This window comes from Mustela nivalis (genome assembly GCF_964662115.1).
Source record: "Mustela nivalis genome assembly, chromosome: 7".
Classification (NCBI taxonomy): domain Eukaryota; kingdom Metazoa; phylum Chordata; class Mammalia; order Carnivora; family Mustelidae; genus Mustela; species Mustela nivalis.
This window is the reverse complement of record NC_139026.1, coordinates 103,765,377-103,784,852: the sequence shown is the minus strand read 5'-3', so window position 1 is coordinate 103,784,852 and position 19,476 is coordinate 103,765,377. Positions and strand designations below refer to the sequence as shown.

Here is a 19,476-nt window from a genome sequence, read left to right as displayed (position 1 = left end):
GGTGTGGGGGAGGCATCCACTCTCCTTGTCCTGGACCCAAGAGTGGAGGTAGGGCAGGCACAGAGCGGAGAGGAACACAGCTGCAGGGTTACTCTGACCCCATGGGCCCAGGGGTTGGAGTCAAGGGTCCTAAGAGGCTTCCCAGGATGTTTTCCAAAGCACAAGTCCCGCTCCAGTCCCAACCTCCAGTCCCAGCCGTTTGCCATCTGTTCTTCAGGGCCTGTTCTTCGTCCCACACTGTCCCTCCTCTTAAACACTGCTTTCTCCACTTTCTGCCAGGCTTCCCGACTTCTCTGGTTCTCACACTGGCCTCTGCCAGGGCTGAGTCTGGGCTGCATCAGCTCTCCGTGGCCCCGCTCATTCCTTCTCTCTTCCTCTCCTCCCTCCTCTCCATCTCTCCTTCCTTTCCCCTCCCTCTTCCTCCCCCCTTCCCTCTCTCTCCCTCTCGGCTCCCGCATTCCGCTTAGGCAGCCGGCCGGCGCCCCTGGCACCATGCTCCGGCTCCTCCGGTTGCTGCTGCTACTGCTGCTGCTGCCCCCGCCGGGCTCCCCCGAGCCCCCAGGCCTGGTCCCGCTGTCCCCGGGGGCGCCCCCCCAGGCCCCCGACTTGTTGTACGCGGACGGGCTGCGCGCCTACGCGGCCGGGGCTTGGGCGCCGGCGGTGGCGTTGCTGCGGGAGGCGCTGCGGAGCCAGGCGGCGCTGGGCCGCGCGCGGCAGGACTGCGGGGCGCGCTGTGCGGCCGAGCCGGGGGCCGCTCTCCCCGCCGTGTTGCTTGACGCCCCGGGGCCTGACTCCGGGCCCGGCTCTGCGCAGGGGGCCTGGGAGCGGCTGCTGCTCCGCGCGGCGCTCCGCCGGGCCGAGTGCCTGACCCAGTGCGGGGCGCAGAAGCTGGGCCCCGGGGGCACCGCGCGGCTCCGCGTGGGGAGCGCACTGCGGGACGCCTTCCGCCGCCGGGAGCCCTACAACTACCTGCAGAGGGCCTACTACCAGGTGCGGGAGCCGCCCGGGCCCCTTTCGGGGGTCCTGCCCTGACCCGCGCTGCGCCGCTACTTGGAGCTTGCCGGGAGGGGGCGGAATGCCGGCGCCCGGGCCTCGGGGTGGGGCTGGGGGGTGGGGGCGGTCAGCGGGCACTCTCCTTGTGAGTCTGTCCCATCCAAACGGCGTCAAGTACCCACTGAGGTCGCCGAGGGACAGCTTAAGGGAGAGTGGGAGCAGAGTTGGAGCGGGGCTGGATGGAATCCTGAGGGGGTGGGGACCAGATCGGAGATGGAGGGAAGGGGCCTGAAACGTTAGGTCTTCCTGAGATCTACGTGGAATGATAGCCGTCTCTTCCTAGGAGGGAAGTGGAGGGGATGGAGGAACCCCGCAGCGGCACAGGAAGCACGGGGAGGGAGGAATTGAGTGTGAGGCTTTGCGGGGCAGGGGCACGGCTCCTCCGCCCTGACGCCGAGCATGTGCGGGGCGGGCAGTGGACACTGCGCAGCTACCAGTTGGGTAGCTCTTGCCTACGTGGCTGGGGTTGGGGGGGCTGGTCACACACACCTCAGCCCAGGGTCCTAGAGACCTGCGGGTTTTGCCGGTCGCTCGGGTCTCCCCCCACTTCCCCACATCACTTTAGCCATCACTCGCCGCCTTGTCTACCAAAGGGGGACCCTGAGTTGCCTCTGCGGTATGGCACCCACTCCAAAGTCTTCAAACCCTTCTTTCCTGAGCTTCCCCAGTGTACTGGTTTCTGGGGGCTCTGGAGGTTGGGAAGTAATCAGTTCTGACTGACAAGTCTTCCATAAGGTTCTGGGGCAGTTCCAGGTGTGGTTGGGGGGGGTGGCAGTGAGTGGGCAGAGGTCTGACACCCCTGCAGGAGGGCACTGACCCTCATCCTCCCTGCTTCTCAGCTGAAGAAGCTGGACCTGGCAGCGGCTGCAGCGCACACCTTCTTTGTAGCAAACCCAACACATTTGCAGATGCGGGAGGACATGGCTAAGTACAGACGCATGTCCCGGGTGCGGCCACAAAGCTTCCGGGACCTGGAGACACCACCACACTGGGTGAGACACCTTTGGCCAGGTAGACAGGGCTCACTGGACTGGGACCTGTGTGGCCCAGGCATCAGGAGACCTGAGTACTGTCCTTGGTAACCCTGCCTGGAGAGTCCCTCTCTAGGCCTTCCCAAGGATCCCTAAAGTCCTTTGTTATGTCCATTCTGATCCTGGGGCCCTATATTCACCAAGGTGAAGTGGGACCTGGAGTCCATGCCCCAGATGTGACCAATACCCCTCCCCTTCTTTCTGCTTCCCAGTCTTGCTTGGCACCCTGCCTCCAGGAGCTCGGGTGACTGTCCACTCCCCTCCCCCACAGGCAGCCTATGACGATGGCCTGGAGCTACTGGGGCGCCAGGAGGCAGGACTGGCACTGCCCAGGCTGGAGGAGGCCCTGCAGGAGAGCCTGGCCCAGATGGAGAGCTGCCGGGCTGGCTGTGAGGGGCCCGAGGAGCAGCAGAGGGAGGAAGAAGAGGAGGAAGGAGCTGGGAGCCAGGGGGGCCTCTATGAGACCATTGCCGGTAAGGAGCTGGGGATTCACAGCCCCACGGAAAAGAGTGTTGCAAGCCAAGTGGTTCACGTGTGTTGTCTGCAGGCCACTGGGTTCGGGTCCTGCAGTGCCGCCAGCGCTGTGTGGGAGACATGGCCACACGTCCTGGGCGCAGCTTCCCTGTCCCTGACTTCCTTCCCAGCCAGCTGAGGCGGCTGCACGAGGCCCATGCTCAGGGTCAGTTGGGGAAGGGTGAGCCCTGGGGGTGACTGGGGTTGGAAACAGGGGAAGTGAAGGTTTGTCTCTGTCCATATCCTGAGCCTCATTCTCTCCATCCCTCCCATCTGTCTCTCAATCTGTAGCTGGTCAGGAGGACTCTCCCTGGCTCTCCTTTGGCACCGTTATGGAAAGGTCCTTCTGCCCTTGCTGCTTCTCATCTTCTTTAATTCCCTTCTCTCTTCCTTCCCTTTGAACTCTGCCTATCCTGCCCAGGTATGTTTGAGTGAGCTTTGGAAAGAAGCGATGGCTGAGTGCGTTGGCCAGGTGGGAGGGGAGTTTTGGAGTTGTTTGGCGTCAGGAGACCACTTTTCTGGCTCTGCCTCTGTCCACCTGTTTTCCCTGCCTCTGCCCGGGGACCGCTGTCATTCTCACTCTGTGCCCCACCCCGCCCTACTGCTCTGTCTCCAGTGGGGAATCTGTCCCAGGCTGTGGAAAATGTCCTGAGTGTTCTGCTCTTCTACCCGGAGGACGAGCCTGCCAAGAAGGCTCTGAATGAGTACCAGGCCCAGCTGGGAGAGCCGAGACCTGGCCTCGGTCCACGAGAGGTAACCCTCTGCCCCATGCTCACCCTATGAGGTAACCCTAAATCAAATAGAACTGAGAAGTAGCCTTGACTCTGTCCCCACAGCTAGGCACCACAGGCAACCCCAAGCCCAGCATCTGTCTTGTCTCCCCTCCCTGCTCCCCATTGCAGACTTGACTTTCTGAGTCCAAGTGCCAGCCCTTCCCCTCTTGCCCTCACCTCACCCCTACTTGCCCTCCCTCATGTGCCTTCCTGTGCCACAGGCACTCCCTCCCCCAACCCCCCCCCCACACATTGAGCACAGATACCCTGAAACTGTTGAACAGGAAGGCACAGGGAAGGGTTTAGGAGCGTGCAGGCTGACCCCTAGAACCTGGGCCTGCCATGCCTTAACTTCCCTGCCCCACTCGACTTCTCCTCACTCCTCACCTCACCCCTTTCCCCCTGATGCCCACCCCACCTCAGGACATCCAGCGCTTCATCCTACGATCCCTGGGGGAGAAGAGACAGCTGTACTATGCCATGGAGCACCTGGGGGCCAGCTTCCAGGATCCTGTGAGTATCTCCCCTTGTCCCCATCCTGCCACTTGGTGCTCCCCCAGGAGGAAGGGAACAGTGATGCCCTACGTTTATGTCACTGCGGTTTGCAACAAGGCTTCCCAGTCCCCACACCCCTGGGACACTTGGAGAGGAGTCTGCAGTGTCTCAGGGACAGAAGCGGGTGCCTGCAGTAGAGGGTGGCTTTGGGGTCATGCAGGCCTAAGTGTTGATCTCTTTTCTGCCATAAATAAGCTCTGGACCTTCACTTGCCTCCGCCTCAATTTCCTTGCCTGTAAAATGGGCTCATCAGACCTTTCTCATAGAACTATTGAAGCCATATCATTTGCTACATAGTAGGGAAAGCTCTGTTCCTGCTGCTTTGTTTACTGTTGTTGTTGTTATGAGGAAACTGAAGGGCAGAGGGTTTGTTCTCTGCTAGGACAATAACATAAAGCATTTTCCCCACCTTCTTGGCACCATTGACATTTTGACCTGATCATTCTTTGTAGGGGATCATTCTTTGCCTGGGGTTTGTGGGACGTTCAGCAGCTTCCCTGGCCTCTGCCCAGTAGATATCAATAGTAATCTCTGAGTCGTGGCAATCAAAAATGTTTCCAGACATTGCCTAACCCTGGGGGACAAATTCTCCCTGGTTGAGAACCGCTGGCTCCAAGTGTGGACTCTAAAGCTAGTTTAGTATGTATCTATGTGTGTATGTTAGGTAGGTTCCACACCCAACATGGGGCTGGACCCCAGGACCCCAGGATCAAGAGTCACATGCTTTACCAACAGAGACCCCGGTACCCCTCGAAAGCTAGTCTGAATCCCAGTTTTGTCACTTGCTAGCTGTGTGTTCTTGGGCATGTTACTTTACCTCTCTGTGTCTTTGAGTCTCTTCCACTGCAAAATAGGCACATTAATACGTAAGACTGTTGTGAACCTTACATGAAAAATCTCCACGCATTCCGCTTCCATGGAAGAAGCTGTTAGAAAACCACCTGATCAGTAGTGCCACACGAGCAGATGTTGGTGGAATTTGGCCCAGCTCCCGGGGCTCCGGACAATGAGGCCAGAGCTTTTCCCGGCCTCTGCCTTCCTCCTGGAAGCTGGAGGACCTCAGTGTGGTAGTTTGGAGTCGAATAATGTCAGGAATTTGGGCTGGACTTGGTGGGTGATGGCACTTTTCCTGGCTCTCCCAGGATCCCTGGACTCCAGCAGCTGTCATCCCCGAGGCACTTAGAGAAAAGCTCAGGTAGGAGATGCCCTATGGTAGGAGGGGACTGGCCTGAGCTGAAGGCGAGGGAGGGGTCCTGGGAGGTCTGGGGAAGATGGGTCTGCAAGGCCGGGCATGCACTGAGCACATCTCTCACCCCTGAGAGAGGATCAAGAGAAGAGGCCTTGGGACCATGAGCCGCCACAGCCGAAGCCCTTGACTCACTGGAAGGGTAGGTCCCTGGGAGAGCAGGAAGCAGGAGCCTCAAGGGTCTGGCCCGGTGGGTCTGCCCTCAGGGGGCGCTCAACCCCCCTCTGCTCTGTCCCTTCTCCTGCAGATGTGCTCCTCCTGGAGGGAGTCACCCTGACCCAGGATGCAAGACAGCTGAATGGGTCAGAGCGGGTGGTGTTGGACGGGCTGCTCACACCCACCGAGTGTGGGGTGTTGCTGCAGCTGGCCAAGGTAAGAAGACCTGTGAGTAGGTGGCACCCTCGGCTGTTTAGGGACCTCTGGCACAGCATCCCCCTCCTGCCCTCTCTGGTTCTCCAGCAGCTTTGGCGCTTGCCCGCCCCCCCCCACCACCACGGTGGAACACGTTCTTTTCCTTTCAACTTAGCTGGCATAGGGTGGATGGTCACTCTTTACAGAAGGATCTTGCGAGAAATTCTTAGAAAGTACAAAACAAAACAAAACATAAGGGCATAAAATAGAGTGAGTGTGCAGGTGAGGATTCCTTGGTTAGTTGGCCAAGAATTTAATTAAGGCTTGGCCAGCGGCTGAAGGGGCATACGGGTTACTCTCCCCACCTGTTGAATCCCCTGCGAGTTTGGGTGGAATGATCCATATCGACCAGGCTGAGTCCGCCATTTCGGGAAGCTTCCATCTTCATTCTAGGTTAGCCTGCCTTCTACACACACTTACTGAGTATCTGCTGTGTACTCAGAACTGCTGGGTTCCGGGGGGGAGGTAGGTAAGCTCAGACATGCGTTCAGGAGCTCCCTGGATAGAGGAGGCATCAGACAGTGAGACATATTGGTAGACGGGGGTGTGGGGGTGGGGAGGGTGGCTACAAGAAGCATGTACCTTTGGGGCACCTGGGTGGCTCAGTGAGTTAAGCCTCTGCCTTTGGCTGAGGTCATGATCTCAGAGTCCTGGGATCCAGCCCTGTGTTGGGCTCTCTGCTCGGCAGGGAGCCTGCTCCGCCAGCCCCCCCCCCCCCCCCGCCTCACTTCCTACTTGTGATCTCTATCTCTGTCAAATAAAATCTTTAAAAAAAAAAAAAAAAAAAAAGCAGTATGTACCCAGCCAAATATAAGTGCTGAAATGCCAAGTCACAGAAGGCTTTCTTGGGGGGGGCATTTGAGGGGCGCATTCAAACTGTCTTTTTTTAAAAAAAGATTTTATGTATTTGTTTGCAAGAGAGGGGGTGTACACTTATGCACACGAGTGCACACGTGCACGCATGCAGGTGGGGAGGGGCAGAGGAAGAAGCAGACTCCCTGTTTAGCGGGGACCTGGCCACCAGGGAGCTAGCCACAGGACTTGATCCCAGGACTTGATTCCGGCGACTCCAGGATCATGACCTGAGCTGAAGGCAGATGCTTTACTGCCTGAGTCTCCTAGGTGCCCCTTGAGCTCAGGTTTAAGGATGAGTTAACAAGGCAGAGAAGGGGAGGAGAGCCAGGCCCTAAGAAAGAAGATGGAGGGGCCTCTGACCACTGAGGAAAACTCCAGGAGTAAAGAACATGTGTCAGCCCCAGCAGTGATTGGCTGGGTGACCTCGTGCAACGTATTTTAATGTCTCTGAGCCTCGTTCCTTCATCTGTAAAATGGGGCTAACTACAGTGGGTTCTTTTACGGTTTTTATTACCCAGGTAGTCCTGGGTAACACTTTTGGAGAATATAAAAAGTGCTTGGGGGCGCCTGAGTGGCTCAGTGGGTTAAGCCTCTGCCTCAGCTCCGGTCATGATCCCAGGGTCCTGGGATTGAGCCCCACATCGAGCTCTCTGCTCAGCAGGGAGCCTGCTTCCCCCTCTCTCTCTGCCTGCCTCTCTGCCTACTTGTGATCTCTGTCTGTCAAATAAATAAATAAAATCTTAAAAAAAAAAAAAAGTGCTCAGGACTAGCGCTTGCTGTGTCCTCAGGCTATATGCTATCCAGAGAAAGGATAGGGGAGAGAAGCCAGAGGTGGAGGCACAGGCGCAGTGACGAAGGGCCTTCTGTCCCCTGCCAAGGAGTTGGTCCGTGGTGGACAGCTCATAGGAGAATTTAAGGAGGGGTTAGGTTTTCCACACGCCCAGTAGGGTCTGGGGTCACCATCCTGAGGAAGCCGTGAGATCCCTCTAGTGGCACTGTGGAGAATGCACGGGGAAAAGAAGGAGGAGAGGCTTCTGGGTGATGCTGGAGTGCCATGGCTTTAGGTTAGGTCCTCATTTCAAGGGAGTGAAGAGAGGTGGACAGATGAGAAATATTTAGAAAGTCAAATATAGAGAAGTTCAGGGCTAAATCTAGGTGGAAGACAACGGAAGGTTGGAGTCAGGAATAACTCCAAGGATCGGCCCTCCTTTCTGTTCATCACACTAAATTCATTCTGGCCTCAGGACCTTTGCACTTGTGGTTTCTGAAGCCCGGAACATTTTTTTCTCTCACGTATTCAAGTGGCTCCTTAAATCTGGTTTGTTTATTTGTTTACTCAGAATATAAACTGCGTGAGAGTGTGTTCACGGTTGTGTCCTCAGTGCCTAGAACAGTGCCTGGCATATAGGAAGTGCTCAGTACAAATTTATTTTTTTTAAAGATTTTATTTATTTGAGAGAGAGACAGTGAGAGAGAGCATGAGAGGCGAGAAGGTCAGAGGGAGAAGCAGACTCCCCATGGAGCTGGGAGCCGATGCGGGACTCGATCCTGGGACTCCGGGACCGTGACCTGAGCCGAAAGCAGTTGCTTAATCAACTGAGCCACCCAGGCGCCCTCAGTACAAATTTATTGAATGAATAAATACAAGAATGGAAAGTTAGATGGCTTGGGTGAGTAGGTGGTCTCTCAGAGATGGGGTTTATATACAGGATAACTGGGTAGTGGTTACAAAAAGCAGCCAAAAGAATAGGTGTCAGGAAAGGGACATTCAAATATCAGGAGACACCCATGTGATGGGATTCATGTAGGTGGTAGTTGGGGCTGAGCATCAAGGGTTCTCACATCCTCCAAGAGTATGTCAAGGGTGTCAGAGAGAGGCACCTCGGCCGATGGGGAGCCACCTTGAGCCAGCCAGAACCTGGCCTGTCAAACTTCCTGCTGGGGCCCTGTTTCTGGAAAGACTCCTCTAACCTTGGGTCATCGGGAATGAATGATCAAGCCCTTCCTGCCCCCTTTCCCCAACAGGCCTTACTCTCTCAAAGGCCCCTTCCCTGCTGTAGGAAGCTCTCCAGAGTTCTGGGCACAGCCCCATAGGCCAGTGGAATTCCAGATGTTTACCAGAGAGTGACAATATAGGCCTGAAAATAGTTGCTCTGTGGGAAGGGGCAGCAGCTCAGGGAAGAGAGCCAGCAGAGAACCCTGGGGGCCTCTAGCCCCTTCCGGGGAGTGGGAGGATTGGAGGAAGGTCTTGCAGCCCTGTGGACAGTGAGGTGGGGATGGCCTAGGACCCAGAGAGTGAGACTCCCCGGCCGCCTCTCTTCCTCCATAGGACGCTGCTGAGGCTGGAGCCAGGTCTGGCTATCGTGGCCGCCGCTCCCCTCACACCCCCCATGAGCGCTTCGAAGGGCTCACGGTGCTCAAGGCTGCACAGGTGAGAGGAGACCCCTGTTCCCTGGGCTGATGCCCAGAACCGGAGAAGAGGGTAGGCAGGGGGCTGGGCTCCCAGACCTGGGCATCTCCTGTGGACTGAGAGTGCCTGAATCCCCTGCCTAGAGTCAAGGGCGGTGGGAGGAGAGGTATTCTGAGACCTAGGGACCTGGGTGATGGTCGCAGAGCCAATGGAAGGAGCAGTTTGGGGTGATGGACAGAGCTGGCCGCTGAGGCCAAACCCGTGGGTGGAGAGCATGGAAGTAGGGCAGGGGCTGGGGCAGGCCTGCCCTTCCCTGGCCCCCTCCTTTCCTGCCCTTCCTTTCCTGGCTTGCAGCTGGCCCAGGCTGGGGCCGTGGGCAGTCAGGGGGCTAAGCTCCTTCTGGAGGTGAGCGAGCGTGTGAGGACCTTGACACAGGCCTACTTCTCCCCAGAGAAGCCCCTGCATCTTTCCTTCACCCACCTGGTGTGCCGGAGCGCCATAGAAGGTAACTACCAGGGAGCCTAGCCACTCCTCCCCAGCCCCAGCCCCGGCCCCGGGTTGGGCCCTGCACCCCCTCTGCATCCACCCCTGGTGGGCTCTCTGACTCCCTCGCCTGGGTGAGGGCCAGCGATTGACCCAGCCAGCTGTGGTCCCGGCAGGTGCAGGGTGAGTGTGGGCGGCAGTGGATGGGCACTGGGGCACTCACCAGGCCCCTCTGCTTCCCAGGCGAGCAAGACCAGCGCATGGACCTCAGTCACCCGGTCCATGCAGACAATTGCGTTCTGGACCCTGACACTGGGGAGTGCTGGCGGGAGCCCCCAGCCTACACCTATCGAGACTACAGGTGGGCAGACCCCCAGGCGGTCAGGCAGGTGGACCCGATTTGGGGTCTCACTGTCTGCCACCCTTCTTCCTCTGCAGTGGGCTCCTCTACCTCAATGATGACTTCCATGGTGGGGACCTGTTCTTCACACAGCCCAATGCCCTCACGGTCACAGTAAGCTGGGTGGGGGGTGTGGGGCTGTGGTGGAGAGCCCAGCTGTGGGCTCTGAATTCAAAACAGAAGCTTCCCAGAGGCAAATGCAGGGAAATGGCTGGGTCCCCCTTAATCTTTTCCTTTCCTGGCCTCCCCGGCCCTGTCCACCACTTGTCTGGGTTTAGGGGTTCTGGCGGAAGTGGATTACAGCTCCCCGGGAGATGTCAGTGGCCCCTCCAAACCCTGCCTTCAGTGTTTGCCTCACTCCCTCAAGGAGGGTGGGTAAAGCTCACATGTCCCCAAGGTCCTAGTCCAGGTAGAAACCAGGGGCTGGAATTGGACAGAAGGAGTAGGACAGTGAATTGTCCGTCATCTACTGCTCTGTCTTACCCAGCCACCTCCTTCTCTGCTAACCGCCACCAGCTACCGATGACCCCTGGTCTCCCCGAGGTGGAAGAATGTCCCCAAGATCCTTATCCTCAATCCCCAGAGCCTGATACCGCGTCCATGCCCTCAGATTGCGTCACACCTGGGGTTCAAAGCTTGGGCAGGAAAAGTCAAGGCCTGGGCAGGGGGTGGGGAGGCCCTCTGTGAAGGCCCCTTTCCTTTGGCTCCGACTCCTCTAGCCTCAGTCTGATGTTTGTGCTCCCCAAGTGGAGGCCAACTTCCCATTTCCCCCTCAGGAGCGTCCCTGAATTAAGGAGTGGGAAGTGACGGGCAGGAGAGCTGAACTCTTGCGCCCTGGCCCGCCTCCTGGCATTAGGGAGTCAAGGCCAAGTTCTCTGAGAGCCCCCCTCTGTGGCACTGAACCTGCTCTTACCCCTTAGGCTCAGGTTCGTCCTCGCTGTGGACGCCTCGTGGCCTTTAGCTCCGGTGGAGAGAATCCCCACGGTGTATGGGCTGTGACTCGGGGACGGCGCTGCGCCCTGGCCCTGTGGCACACGTGGGCACCTGAGCACAGGGAGCAGGTGAGGAGGAACGGGAGCAGGAAGTTCTCTCCCTCCTGGTGTGTGAAGGATGAGGGGCGGGGCCAGGACATCCCACTGAGGGTCCTGGGTGCAAGGTGACCCAGGGGATTGGGCCACGCTCTCCTTCCAACCGCTCAGGAGTGGACAGAAGCCAAAGAGCTGCTGAAGGAGCCAGAGGAGGAGGAAGAGGAGGAGGAAGAGGAAGAAATGCCCAGCAGAGACCCTTCTCCAGAACCCCCCAGCCGCAGGCTTCCGCAAGTCCAGGACAAGGCTGGGAAACCGCCTCGGGTCCGAGAGGAACTGTGAAGGACTGAGCCAGCTCCTCGGGGATGTGGCCACTTGACGGGTGAAGGACCATCTTGATGCCAGGACCCACGAGAAGCCCCCATGTGACGGGAGCAGAACAGTGAGCTCTCTGTCCCTGCACCCCTCCTACCTTGGGGATCACAAGGGCTGTCCAGCCCTGGACGCAGAGGACACTGCACTGACTAGCCTAAAGCACACCAGGCCTGGTTGATGGACCTCCAGTCTGAGGAAAGACCTAGGACAGACTGAGGACACAATCCCTTCCTAGAAAGAAGTGGCAGGGGAGAGGGCCTGACTGTTTCACATGTGGAGGATGAGAGGGAGGCTAAACCCAGGGCCCTGTCCCAGCATGTAATAAAGAACTGAAGATCCCTCAATCAAGGGCCAGTCAAGGGTATCATGGTTTCTGTGGTGTCTGCATCAGGGGAGCGGCTGTGGCTGGCCTGGGAGGAGACAGGTGTCTCTGGGCCTCCCAGAGGCGGGGCCTCTCAAAGCCTGTGATTTGTCAGGGAAATCTCGGCCACCTGCTCCCCACATGCAAATGGACCCAAACTTCTGACAGCTGCTCCTTGGGCCTCTGACTCTAAGCCCTGTCTTCCCTCTCTGAGCTCAGCCAAGACGTAGGGCAGCCTGATCCTCTGATTCCAGCCTCACAACCCTGTCAGGACTCCGTGAGTCATGGGGGCAAGGAGTGGGCCAAACCCAGATGGAAGCCGGGCTGGGGTTGCGCTCCACTTCCCACCCTTGGTCCACTCAAAGCAGGGCCAACCCTGTGTAGTCTTTCTCTCTGAATCCCCTGTACCTTTCCCCATCCCCCCAACCCCCCAGGATCAGACCCAGGGGCAGCTGGTTAGGGTTTGTTGAGAAGAAGGATTATCCAGATCAGTCCCATCTAATCTCAGCTCCTGCACCCTCCCCGTATTCACCTGAACCCCCTTCCCCACAACCCTGAACTTAGAGACAAAATCTTGGATGTCGATAATAGGCCACCTCTCACCCTCATATTCGGGCTCCTGGACTGGTTGCTAGGCAGGACCTGACTGCCACAATCATCAGCATTGGTGGGGGCTGGGGCTGGGGGGGGGGCTGGAGCTGTGGTTGCTTCTACTCCTCTGTACCCCTCCCAGACCCCAACCTTTAATCCTCACAGCTTTGCTCTAATCCCATGGGGCCTGATGCTCTTATCTCTGCCAACGAGGAGACTGGCCAGAGAAGCACCCCTTCAACCCTTCCTCCCCCCAGGGCTGGTGAGGGGCTGCTCCTCTTTATAGCCCCCCACTCTTGCTCACACTTACCCCACCCCAGGCTGGGCCCAAGTCTCTCTAGAAGCCACACACCTCCCTTCCCGCCCTCTCCCCCCGCCCCCCCGCCGTTGCCAGCTGATTTCATTTGCCTGACGTTGTTGTCATCGTTGTCGTCGGCCCTACCTTCTCTGTCAGTGCTCCCCCCAACCCCCCCCACCCAGAGCTGGGGCCAGGCCAGGCCAGCTCTTCTGGCAGCAGAGCTGGGGCAGGTGACGGGTTGGCATCGCTGCTGAGGGAGTGAAGAGGCGCCTGGAAACCCGGGAGAGGTCCAGTCAGAGTCCAAGTAAGGGGGAGCTGGCGTGGCTCTGGGGCCGGGGCTGGGGGCTGCAGGCTGCAGGGAGGGCTCGGGGAGGGCCAGGCTTGGCTGTACAGGACTCCAGACGTGGAGGGGCTTGTGGGGAGCTGTGCGGCCTGCCCCCCAGGCATCTCTCTGCTTCTTGTAGTGGACTCCAGGCCTTGAGTCTGGAGTGGGCGCAAGGGGCAGGAACATGGCTGGGTGGGGACCACCCACTCCTATCCTATGTTCCTGACAGGAGCCGGAGCTACCCCTCAACCAGTCAGCCATGGGGGAGATGGAGCAACTACGGCAGGAAGCGGAGCAGCTCAAGAAGCAGATTGCTGTAACCCCAGAACTCTCCCGTCAGGGGACCCTAGAAAACATGGAACCCGGGACACGAGGGAGTGTGGACTTGGGGGTGGGGGAAGGAGGCTGGATTAGCTCTTGAGCAACACCATAGAGCCCCCTGACCTGGAAGTGACCAGAGACTTTCTGAACTTGGGTCTCATATTTGAGATGCCCCCCAAACCCTTAGGCCCAAGCCCATCCGCCTCAGAGGCCCATGCACCCACTACCCCCACCTTGCCCTTATGCTCGCCTGATGGCTGCTTTCCCCCCAGGATGCCCGGAAAGCCTGCGCTGACATTACTCTGGCAGAGGTGAGACCTCCCTGTCCCCCTGAAGCAGGGCCAGGGGAGGGGAGGGGAGGGGCGGGGAGGGGAAAGGAGGGGAGTTCCCTGACCAGCAACAGCCTGGTGCCCGAGCTTTAGTACAGCGTGTCCTTGGAATGAGGAACGGCATTAATTAATTCATTCAACAAACATTTAGTGAGATCTGCTCTGGGCCAGGCCCCTTATTGGAAGCTAAGGTTGCAGATGCTGTCTCTGTCCTCAAACAGAAGGCGAGGATGGTTATACCCCCTCGCAGGGTGGCGAGGAGGAAGCGAGGGATGGACTTATGAGCGATTTCTAGTCTCCTAATAGTGTACTGCATCAATTCTAAGTCACGTATTTTCACATTTTGACATCTCTGAGATTGAGATGCAGCCCAAAATAGGCAATGCCTTACAATTAGAATTGGCAGCATTTTTTCCCTTTCTCAGTGATACCTAAAAGCATGGTGCTTCGTAGAGTTGGCAGCATCTCATGTCGGATTAAATACACTAATAGTGAGAGTGAACATCGAACCCTTGCCGTGAGCCCCACACTGGGCTAAGTTGCTTCAATACATAATTTCATTTAATTTCTACGACAACCCCATAAGTTGATGCTATAAACCTCATTCTACAGACGAGGAAACAAGCTCAGAGAGGGTAAGCAACTTGCCCAGGACAACAAAGCAAGTAAATGACAAGTCAAGGCCATGGACTTGAGCCCCAGCCTAAATTGAGAGACTGGGTGGAGTGTAAGGGCCATAGGACCACAAATTTCAGGAGGTGCAGTTCAGGTTTGCCCTGGCTGCCCCAGGGAAGCCAGTGGAAGAGACAGCCAGGCCAGAGTGTCGTGTGGGACAGGCCACAGTGTTGTTTGGGACCAGGCCTCCTAGGGCCTCAGGATAGTGGATGTGTGCCTCTCTTCCCAAGTCCGTGTTCAGTGACTTCAGGCTGGCAGCTTGAAGTTGGTAAAGGTGGGAGTATGTCCATGATGGACAGCTCTCTCCCGCCCCCATCTCCTCCAGCAGCCCACACTGGAGAGATGATTCTTAAACACTTGGCAATGTGCCACTGTCCATGTCTGGTCTCTCCCACTCGGTTGAAGCCGCCCCAGGGCAGGGACATATTTCTCCAAGGCTGGGGGCCTGACCCCAGAGCCTGAACAGAACCTGGTCCAGATTTTGGTGGCCATGACACTGATATCCAGACATGTGCCCTACTCACCCTGATTTCTAGTGTCTCCTTTTTTGCAGCTGGTGTCGGGCCTAGAGGTCGTGGGAAGAGTCCAGATGCGGACACGGCGGACGTTAAGGGGACACCTGGCCAAGATCTATGCTATGCACTGGGCCACCGATTCCAAGTGAGGCTTGAGGGCCACCCAGGGGTGGGGATGGGAGGCAGAAAGGAGAGGCTTGGGTGACGTGGGCTGCCCTGTCCCCAGGCTGCTGGTAAGTGCCTCGCAAGATGGGAAGCTGATCGTGTGGGACACCTACACCACCAATAAGGTACTGGCCTCACCAGCCCCCCATTGTCATCCGTTTCCTGGGGGACATTGTGCCTCCTCGCCTCCATCCTCCCCACCCGGGAGCTCAGCTCAGCTCCTGCCTCTGCCCACCCTCCTGCAGGTGCATGCCATCCCGCTGCGCTCCTCCTGGGTCATGACCTGTGCCTACGCCCCATCAGGGAACTTCGTGGCTTGTGGGGGGCTGGACAACATGTGCTCCATCTACAGCCTCAAGTCCCGTGAGGGCAATGTCAAGGTCAGCCGGGAGCTCTCTGCTCACACAGGTGAGTGAGTGACCCTCTCTTCCCATCCCTCTTGGGAGAGGCCCAGGGACTCCACTCTGCAGCCAGGGCGCTGTCCTCACCACCCCCAGGTTATCTCTCCTGCTGCCGCTTCCTGGATGACAACAACATCGTGACTAGCTCCGGGGACACCACTTGGTGAGGACTGAACGCTGTGGATGCTGGGCCTTGGGGTGCGGCTCTGTCCTGGCCTTTCTGTGACAGGGTGACAGCGTCCTCCCTCCTCCCGCCAGTGCTCTGTGGGATATCGAGACCGGGCAGCAGAAGACAGTGTTTGTGGGGCACACAGGGGACTGCATGAGTCTGGCTGTCTCTCCTGACTTCAAGCTCTTCATTTCGGGAGCCTGTGACGCCAGCGCCAAGCTCTGGGATGTGCGGGAGGGAACCTGTCGGCAGACTTTCACTGGCCATGAGTCGGACATCAACGCTATCTGCGTGAGCACCCCTCTGCGCCCCAGCTCCCGAGACATCCTCACAGGGCACCCCCACACATCCTGCACTCCTTCCCTAGTTCCCTCCCCCTCTCCTTTTAATTTCCCTGGTGGGAATAATTTTACCTTACAGAAAGGCTATGAGTCACGCAAACAGCCCTCATCTACCCTTCACCCATATTCACTCTTGACATTTGACCATGTTTGCCTTATTGTTCTCCGTAGATGGAGGGAGGGATGGATGGAGAGACAGACACAGACACCTAGATATATTTTATTATCTTTTTTTTTTTCCTCTTTGGAGACTAAGTTGCAGATACCATGCCTCTGTATCCCTTAAAAACAAGGCCACTCTCTAACACGGTCGCAGTATAATTCTTAAAATAAGATTGAATAATGACACAGTAGAGTCCACAGCCTATATCCATTCTTGTTTCACCAGTTATCTCAAGAATATCCTTAAAAGCCATGTTTTTTTCTGACTAGGAACATGCATTGCATTCCCTTGTTATATCTTTTCACTTTCTTTTAAACCCGAAAAACTTTTTTCTACCTTTTTTTGTCTTTCGGGCCATTGACCTCTTTAAAAAGAGTGCCACCCCATTTTCTTGAAGCTTTGTGTCCCTTTGAGTTTATCTGACATTTCCGCGTGATGAGATTCAGGTCATGCCTTTGCCCTTGGCCCTATGTGTCCACACCCTGATCCAGCCAGGAGCCCAGAGTCGGAGTTGGGGACAGCCTCCGCCCTTCTAGCCACGTGACCCTGGGCAAGCCGCCCGCCCTCCTTCAGCCTCGTGCTCCTGCTGGCAACAGGGAAATAATGCCTGCCTGCGGCTCAGCTCTGCAGTGAGGGGCAGTGGAGGGTGTAGGGCAGCCACTGGCATGCAGCTGGTGTGGGACAAATGTCATTGGCGAAGAGTGCCGGGGACAGGATAGGCAGAGGCTGCGGGAAAGCGCTTGCCCTGGAGCCCTCAGGATGGGAGAGGTCTCAGGCCACCCAGGTCTGAGTCCTGACCCCCATGCTGCCTGTACCCTCAGTTCTTCCCCAATGGAGAGGCCATCTGCACAGGCTCGGATGATGCCTCCTGCCGCCTGTTTGACCTGCGAGCAGACCAGGAGCTGACAACCTACTCCCACGAGAGCATCGTCTGTGGTATCACATCTGTGGCCTTCTCCCTTAGTGGCCGCCTGCTCTTTGCAGGCTACGACGACTTCAACTGCAACGTCTGGGACTCCATGAAGTGTGAGCGTGTGGGTAAGGGCCAGCCCCGCCCCCCTACTGCCACCTCAGCGGGAAGGACCTTCCTACTAGCTCTCTTTTCTGGGACCCTTTCCCCTGTGCCCTAATTACTGAATGACACTGAGGTCTACCCTTGGAATCCAGTCCCCCTTGGTTTCCCAAGCTAGGACCCTCATCTCTAGAGGCCTGCCTCCACCACCCACTGCTCTAGCTGCTTTCTGCCAAAGGAGCCTCTGTGTCACCTGAGACCCGTGGACCTTGAATGTCCAGTCACTTCTGGATTTCCAGGGCCTATTAAGTGTCAGGGCCATCCACTGGAGCAAGGGGCAATCTCGGGGAACTGTAATAAGCAGAATCAAGGCCACCCCAACCTAGGGGCTTAACGAGGACCACCCTGATCTGAAGCTGAATCAGATTGTGTGGCTTCTCTTGGGAGAGGCCAGGTGCTGAATGAAAATACCTCTGGCCAGAGAGTCAGGATCCAAATCTGAATTCTGTTGCTTAGGGTCCGAAGGCCTGAGGACAAGTCACTTCTCTCTGGGCCTCAGTCTCTTCCTCTGGAAACTCAGGAATGAGACAAAAGAGCTACCTCTCCCTTTTCTAGGGTCCATCAAGGTGCTCCTTGCTTTTTTCATAGCACACTGGTGTGGCCGACCTCTCCTGTCCCTCTAGGCACCCCCATCCCACCCTCCACAGAGATTGGCCTCAAGAGAAACCCTGCCCCTTAGGGTAATCCTCTTTGAGTCCCCGCCAAAGGCTGAGAGTCCATGGCCAATGTAACCTAGGATTCCTGCAGACGCACATGTGCTCTTTGCCAAAACAGCATGGGCTAACAGGCTGACTTGTCTCCCTCTTCCTCAGGCATGCTCTCTGGCCATGACAACAGGGTCAGCTGCCTGGGGGTCACAGCTGATGGGATGGCTGTGGCCACTGGCTCCTGGGACAGCTTCCTCAAAGTCTGGAACTAAGGAGGCTGGAGGAGAGGAGGTAAAAGGCCATGAAGACGATCAGCGGCCCCCTCCCTTGCCCCATTTTCTTTTAAGGTTTTTTTCTTCTATGCCCCAGCTGCCACCCCCCACCCAGCTTTATCCTTTGAGGGCAGTGGGGAAAATGGGGAATAAGCCTTTGGGAGGCAGCATCAGGGACACAGGGGCAAAGAACTGCCCCATCTCCTCTCATGGCCTCCCCTCTCCATGGTCCTGCAGCTTCTCCTGTCCTGAGCAAGGATAACTGGCCCCTCACCAGCACCGGGTGGGCCTGGCAGGCTTCTGGTCTGAGGCCCCGGCCCCTGGAATTCCGCCCCCCTAGAGCCACTACCTTTGTCCAGACCTGGGTGGCAGAGGGTGCTCAGTCCTGTGACTATGGCTCTGGCACACATTAGGATCCTGGCCCCCTTCTTCAGGTTTTCTCCACTTTCTACCTTCTTTATTTCCCTCCTAAAGGACCTGCAATAAACCATAGTGCCCGGTGTATGTCTGTGATGTTTGGCTTCTGCCCCACTTCTGTTGCAAAAAGACACAGGCCCAACTTAAGTAATGAGTTATTACAGGTGCAGTGATAAAGGCTGGGTACCAAACAGCTTGGGGGCAGAAAGTACGGGGGAGGTGGAAGCCCAAGCCTCATGGAGAAGGCATGAGACAGATCAGGAGAAGGTATTCACTAGGTGGCCAGCGTAGCATCTGTCCAGTGATTCACTACCACTGGCCCACCTGCGTGTGTATAGGAAGGTTATGCTGAGAAGGAATCCGATTATAGCAGACCTTGAATACCAGCGGAGACTTTATCCTAAGGGCAATGGGGAGCCATTGAAGAGTTCTGAGCAGAGGAGTCACACGGTCAGTTGTGTTTCTCCAAAAGGTCACCCTGGCAGCAGTGTAGGTTGATGAAATGTTGGGAGGGGAGACTGGAGGAAAACGAGGCAGGAGGGAGATGGCAAGAAATCTAGAGCAGGAGGGACCCCTGGGGGCTCAGTCGGTTAAGCTGCTGGCTGCCTTTGGCTAAGGTCACGATCCCAGAATCCTGGGATCGAGTCCAGCATCAGGCTCCTTGTTCAGCAGGGAGCCTGCTTCTCCCTCTGCCTGCTGCTTCCCCTGCCTGGGCGCTCACTCCCTCGCTCTCTCTCTGACAAATAAATAAATAAAATCTTTAAAAAAAAAATAAAATAAGAGCGTTAGGACAGGGGGGCAAGGAAAGGGATGGGGAATAGATAAAAGATAACAGAATCACCAGGATTTAGTGTTTGGGTATGGGATATTAAGAAGGAGCCATTCAAGATAATGGCCAAGGTCCAGGTTTGGGCAACAGGGGGGATAATGCTGTTATTCCTCGGGATAGAGAATAGGGTATGAGGAAGAGTTTTGGAGGAAAGAGCACAAATTCAACTTCAGACAAACTGACTCTGTAGTTCCTACAGAGAAGTTGGATAAAGGTCAGGGCTAGTTGGAGGGACCTGAAATTACCAGAATATAAGTAAATGATAGTTAAAGCTCTGGAGGGGCACACCTAGGGAGCACAAGAGGAAAAGGCCAAGGACGGAGCTCTGGGGAACACCAGGACTTATGGGAAGCGTGTGAAAGTGGCTTGGAAGACAGGGAACCCAAGTTACCCAGGCTGCTTCTCTACCTACAGTAGCCCACTGCAAGGTTTAGGTAGAACACTGAAAAACATCA

General features: G+C 56.8%; 2 protein-coding genes across 3 annotated transcripts; both read left to right on the top strand.

Moving 5' to 3' along the window:
- The first annotated feature begins 291 nt into the window (after positions 1 to 291).
- P3H3 (prolyl 3-hydroxylase 3) lies at positions 292 to 11,474 on the top strand. Its single transcript, XM_082742597.1, has 15 exons — positions 292 to 990; positions 1,893 to 2,045; positions 2,356 to 2,557; positions 2,632 to 2,763; positions 3,214 to 3,350; positions 3,794 to 3,883; positions 5,068 to 5,120; positions 5,246 to 5,313; positions 5,419 to 5,543; positions 8,767 to 8,868; positions 9,202 to 9,352; positions 9,574 to 9,691; positions 9,769 to 9,844; positions 10,651 to 10,791; positions 10,930 to 11,474. The coding sequence occupies exons 1-15, from the start codon at positions 493 to 495 to the stop codon at positions 11,095 to 11,097; spliced, it is 2,214 nt and encodes a 737-aa protein (XP_082598723.1). The 5' UTR covers positions 292 to 492; the 3' UTR covers positions 11,098 to 11,474.
- Positions 11,475 to 11,654: 180 nt separating this feature from the next.
- Positions 11,655 to 18,277, top strand: GNB3 (G protein subunit beta 3). Of its 2 annotated transcripts, XM_082742606.1 has the most exons (12): positions 11,690 to 11,768; positions 12,537 to 12,684; positions 12,935 to 13,021; positions 13,299 to 13,337; positions 14,584 to 14,690; positions 14,772 to 14,835; positions 14,956 to 15,118; positions 15,208 to 15,274; positions 15,370 to 15,571; positions 16,606 to 16,822; positions 17,669 to 17,794; positions 18,013 to 18,099. In XM_082742606.1, the coding sequence occupies exons 3-11, from the start codon at positions 12,965 to 12,967 to the stop codon at positions 17,773 to 17,775; spliced, it is 1,023 nt and encodes a 340-aa protein (XP_082598732.1). In that variant the 5' UTR covers positions 11,690 to 11,768; positions 12,537 to 12,684; positions 12,935 to 12,964; the 3' UTR covers positions 17,776 to 17,794; positions 18,013 to 18,099. The 2 variants fall into 2 exon arrangements, with proteins under 2 accessions (XP_082598731.1, XP_082598732.1); XM_082742605.1 differs by having other exon boundaries at positions 11,655 to 11,768; positions 17,669 to 18,277.
- Positions 18,278 to 19,476: the final 1,199 nt, after the last annotated feature.

What these genes read in the sequence shown, in the direction of transcription:
- P3H3 (XM_082742597.1), top strand. Translation starts at nt 493, where the DNA reads ATGCTCCGGCTCCTCCGGTTGCTGCTGCTACTGCTGCTGCTGCCCCCG. An exon ending in TGTTGCTGCAGCTGGCCAAG is followed by an intron (nt 5,544 to 8,766) that starts GTAAGAAGACCT and finishes CTTCCTCCATAG; the next exon opens with GACGCTGCTGAGGCTGGAGC. An exon ending in CGGTGCTCAAGGCTGCACAG is followed by an intron (nt 8,869 to 9,201) that starts GTGAGAGGAGAC and finishes CCTGGCTTGCAG; the next exon opens with CTGGCCCAGGCTGGGGCCGT.
- GNB3 (XM_082742605.1), top strand. Translation starts at nt 12,965, where the DNA reads ATGGGGGAGATGGAGCAACTACGGCAGGAAGCGGAGCAGCTCAAGAAG. An exon ending in CACTGGGCCACCGATTCCAA is followed by an intron (nt 14,691 to 14,771) that starts GTGAGGCTTGAG and finishes CCCTGTCCCCAG; the next exon opens with GCTGCTGGTAAGTGCCTCGC. An exon ending in GGAGCTCTCTGCTCACACAG is followed by an intron (nt 15,119 to 15,207) that starts GTGAGTGAGTGA and finishes CACCACCCCCAG; the next exon opens with GTTATCTCTCCTGCTGCCGC.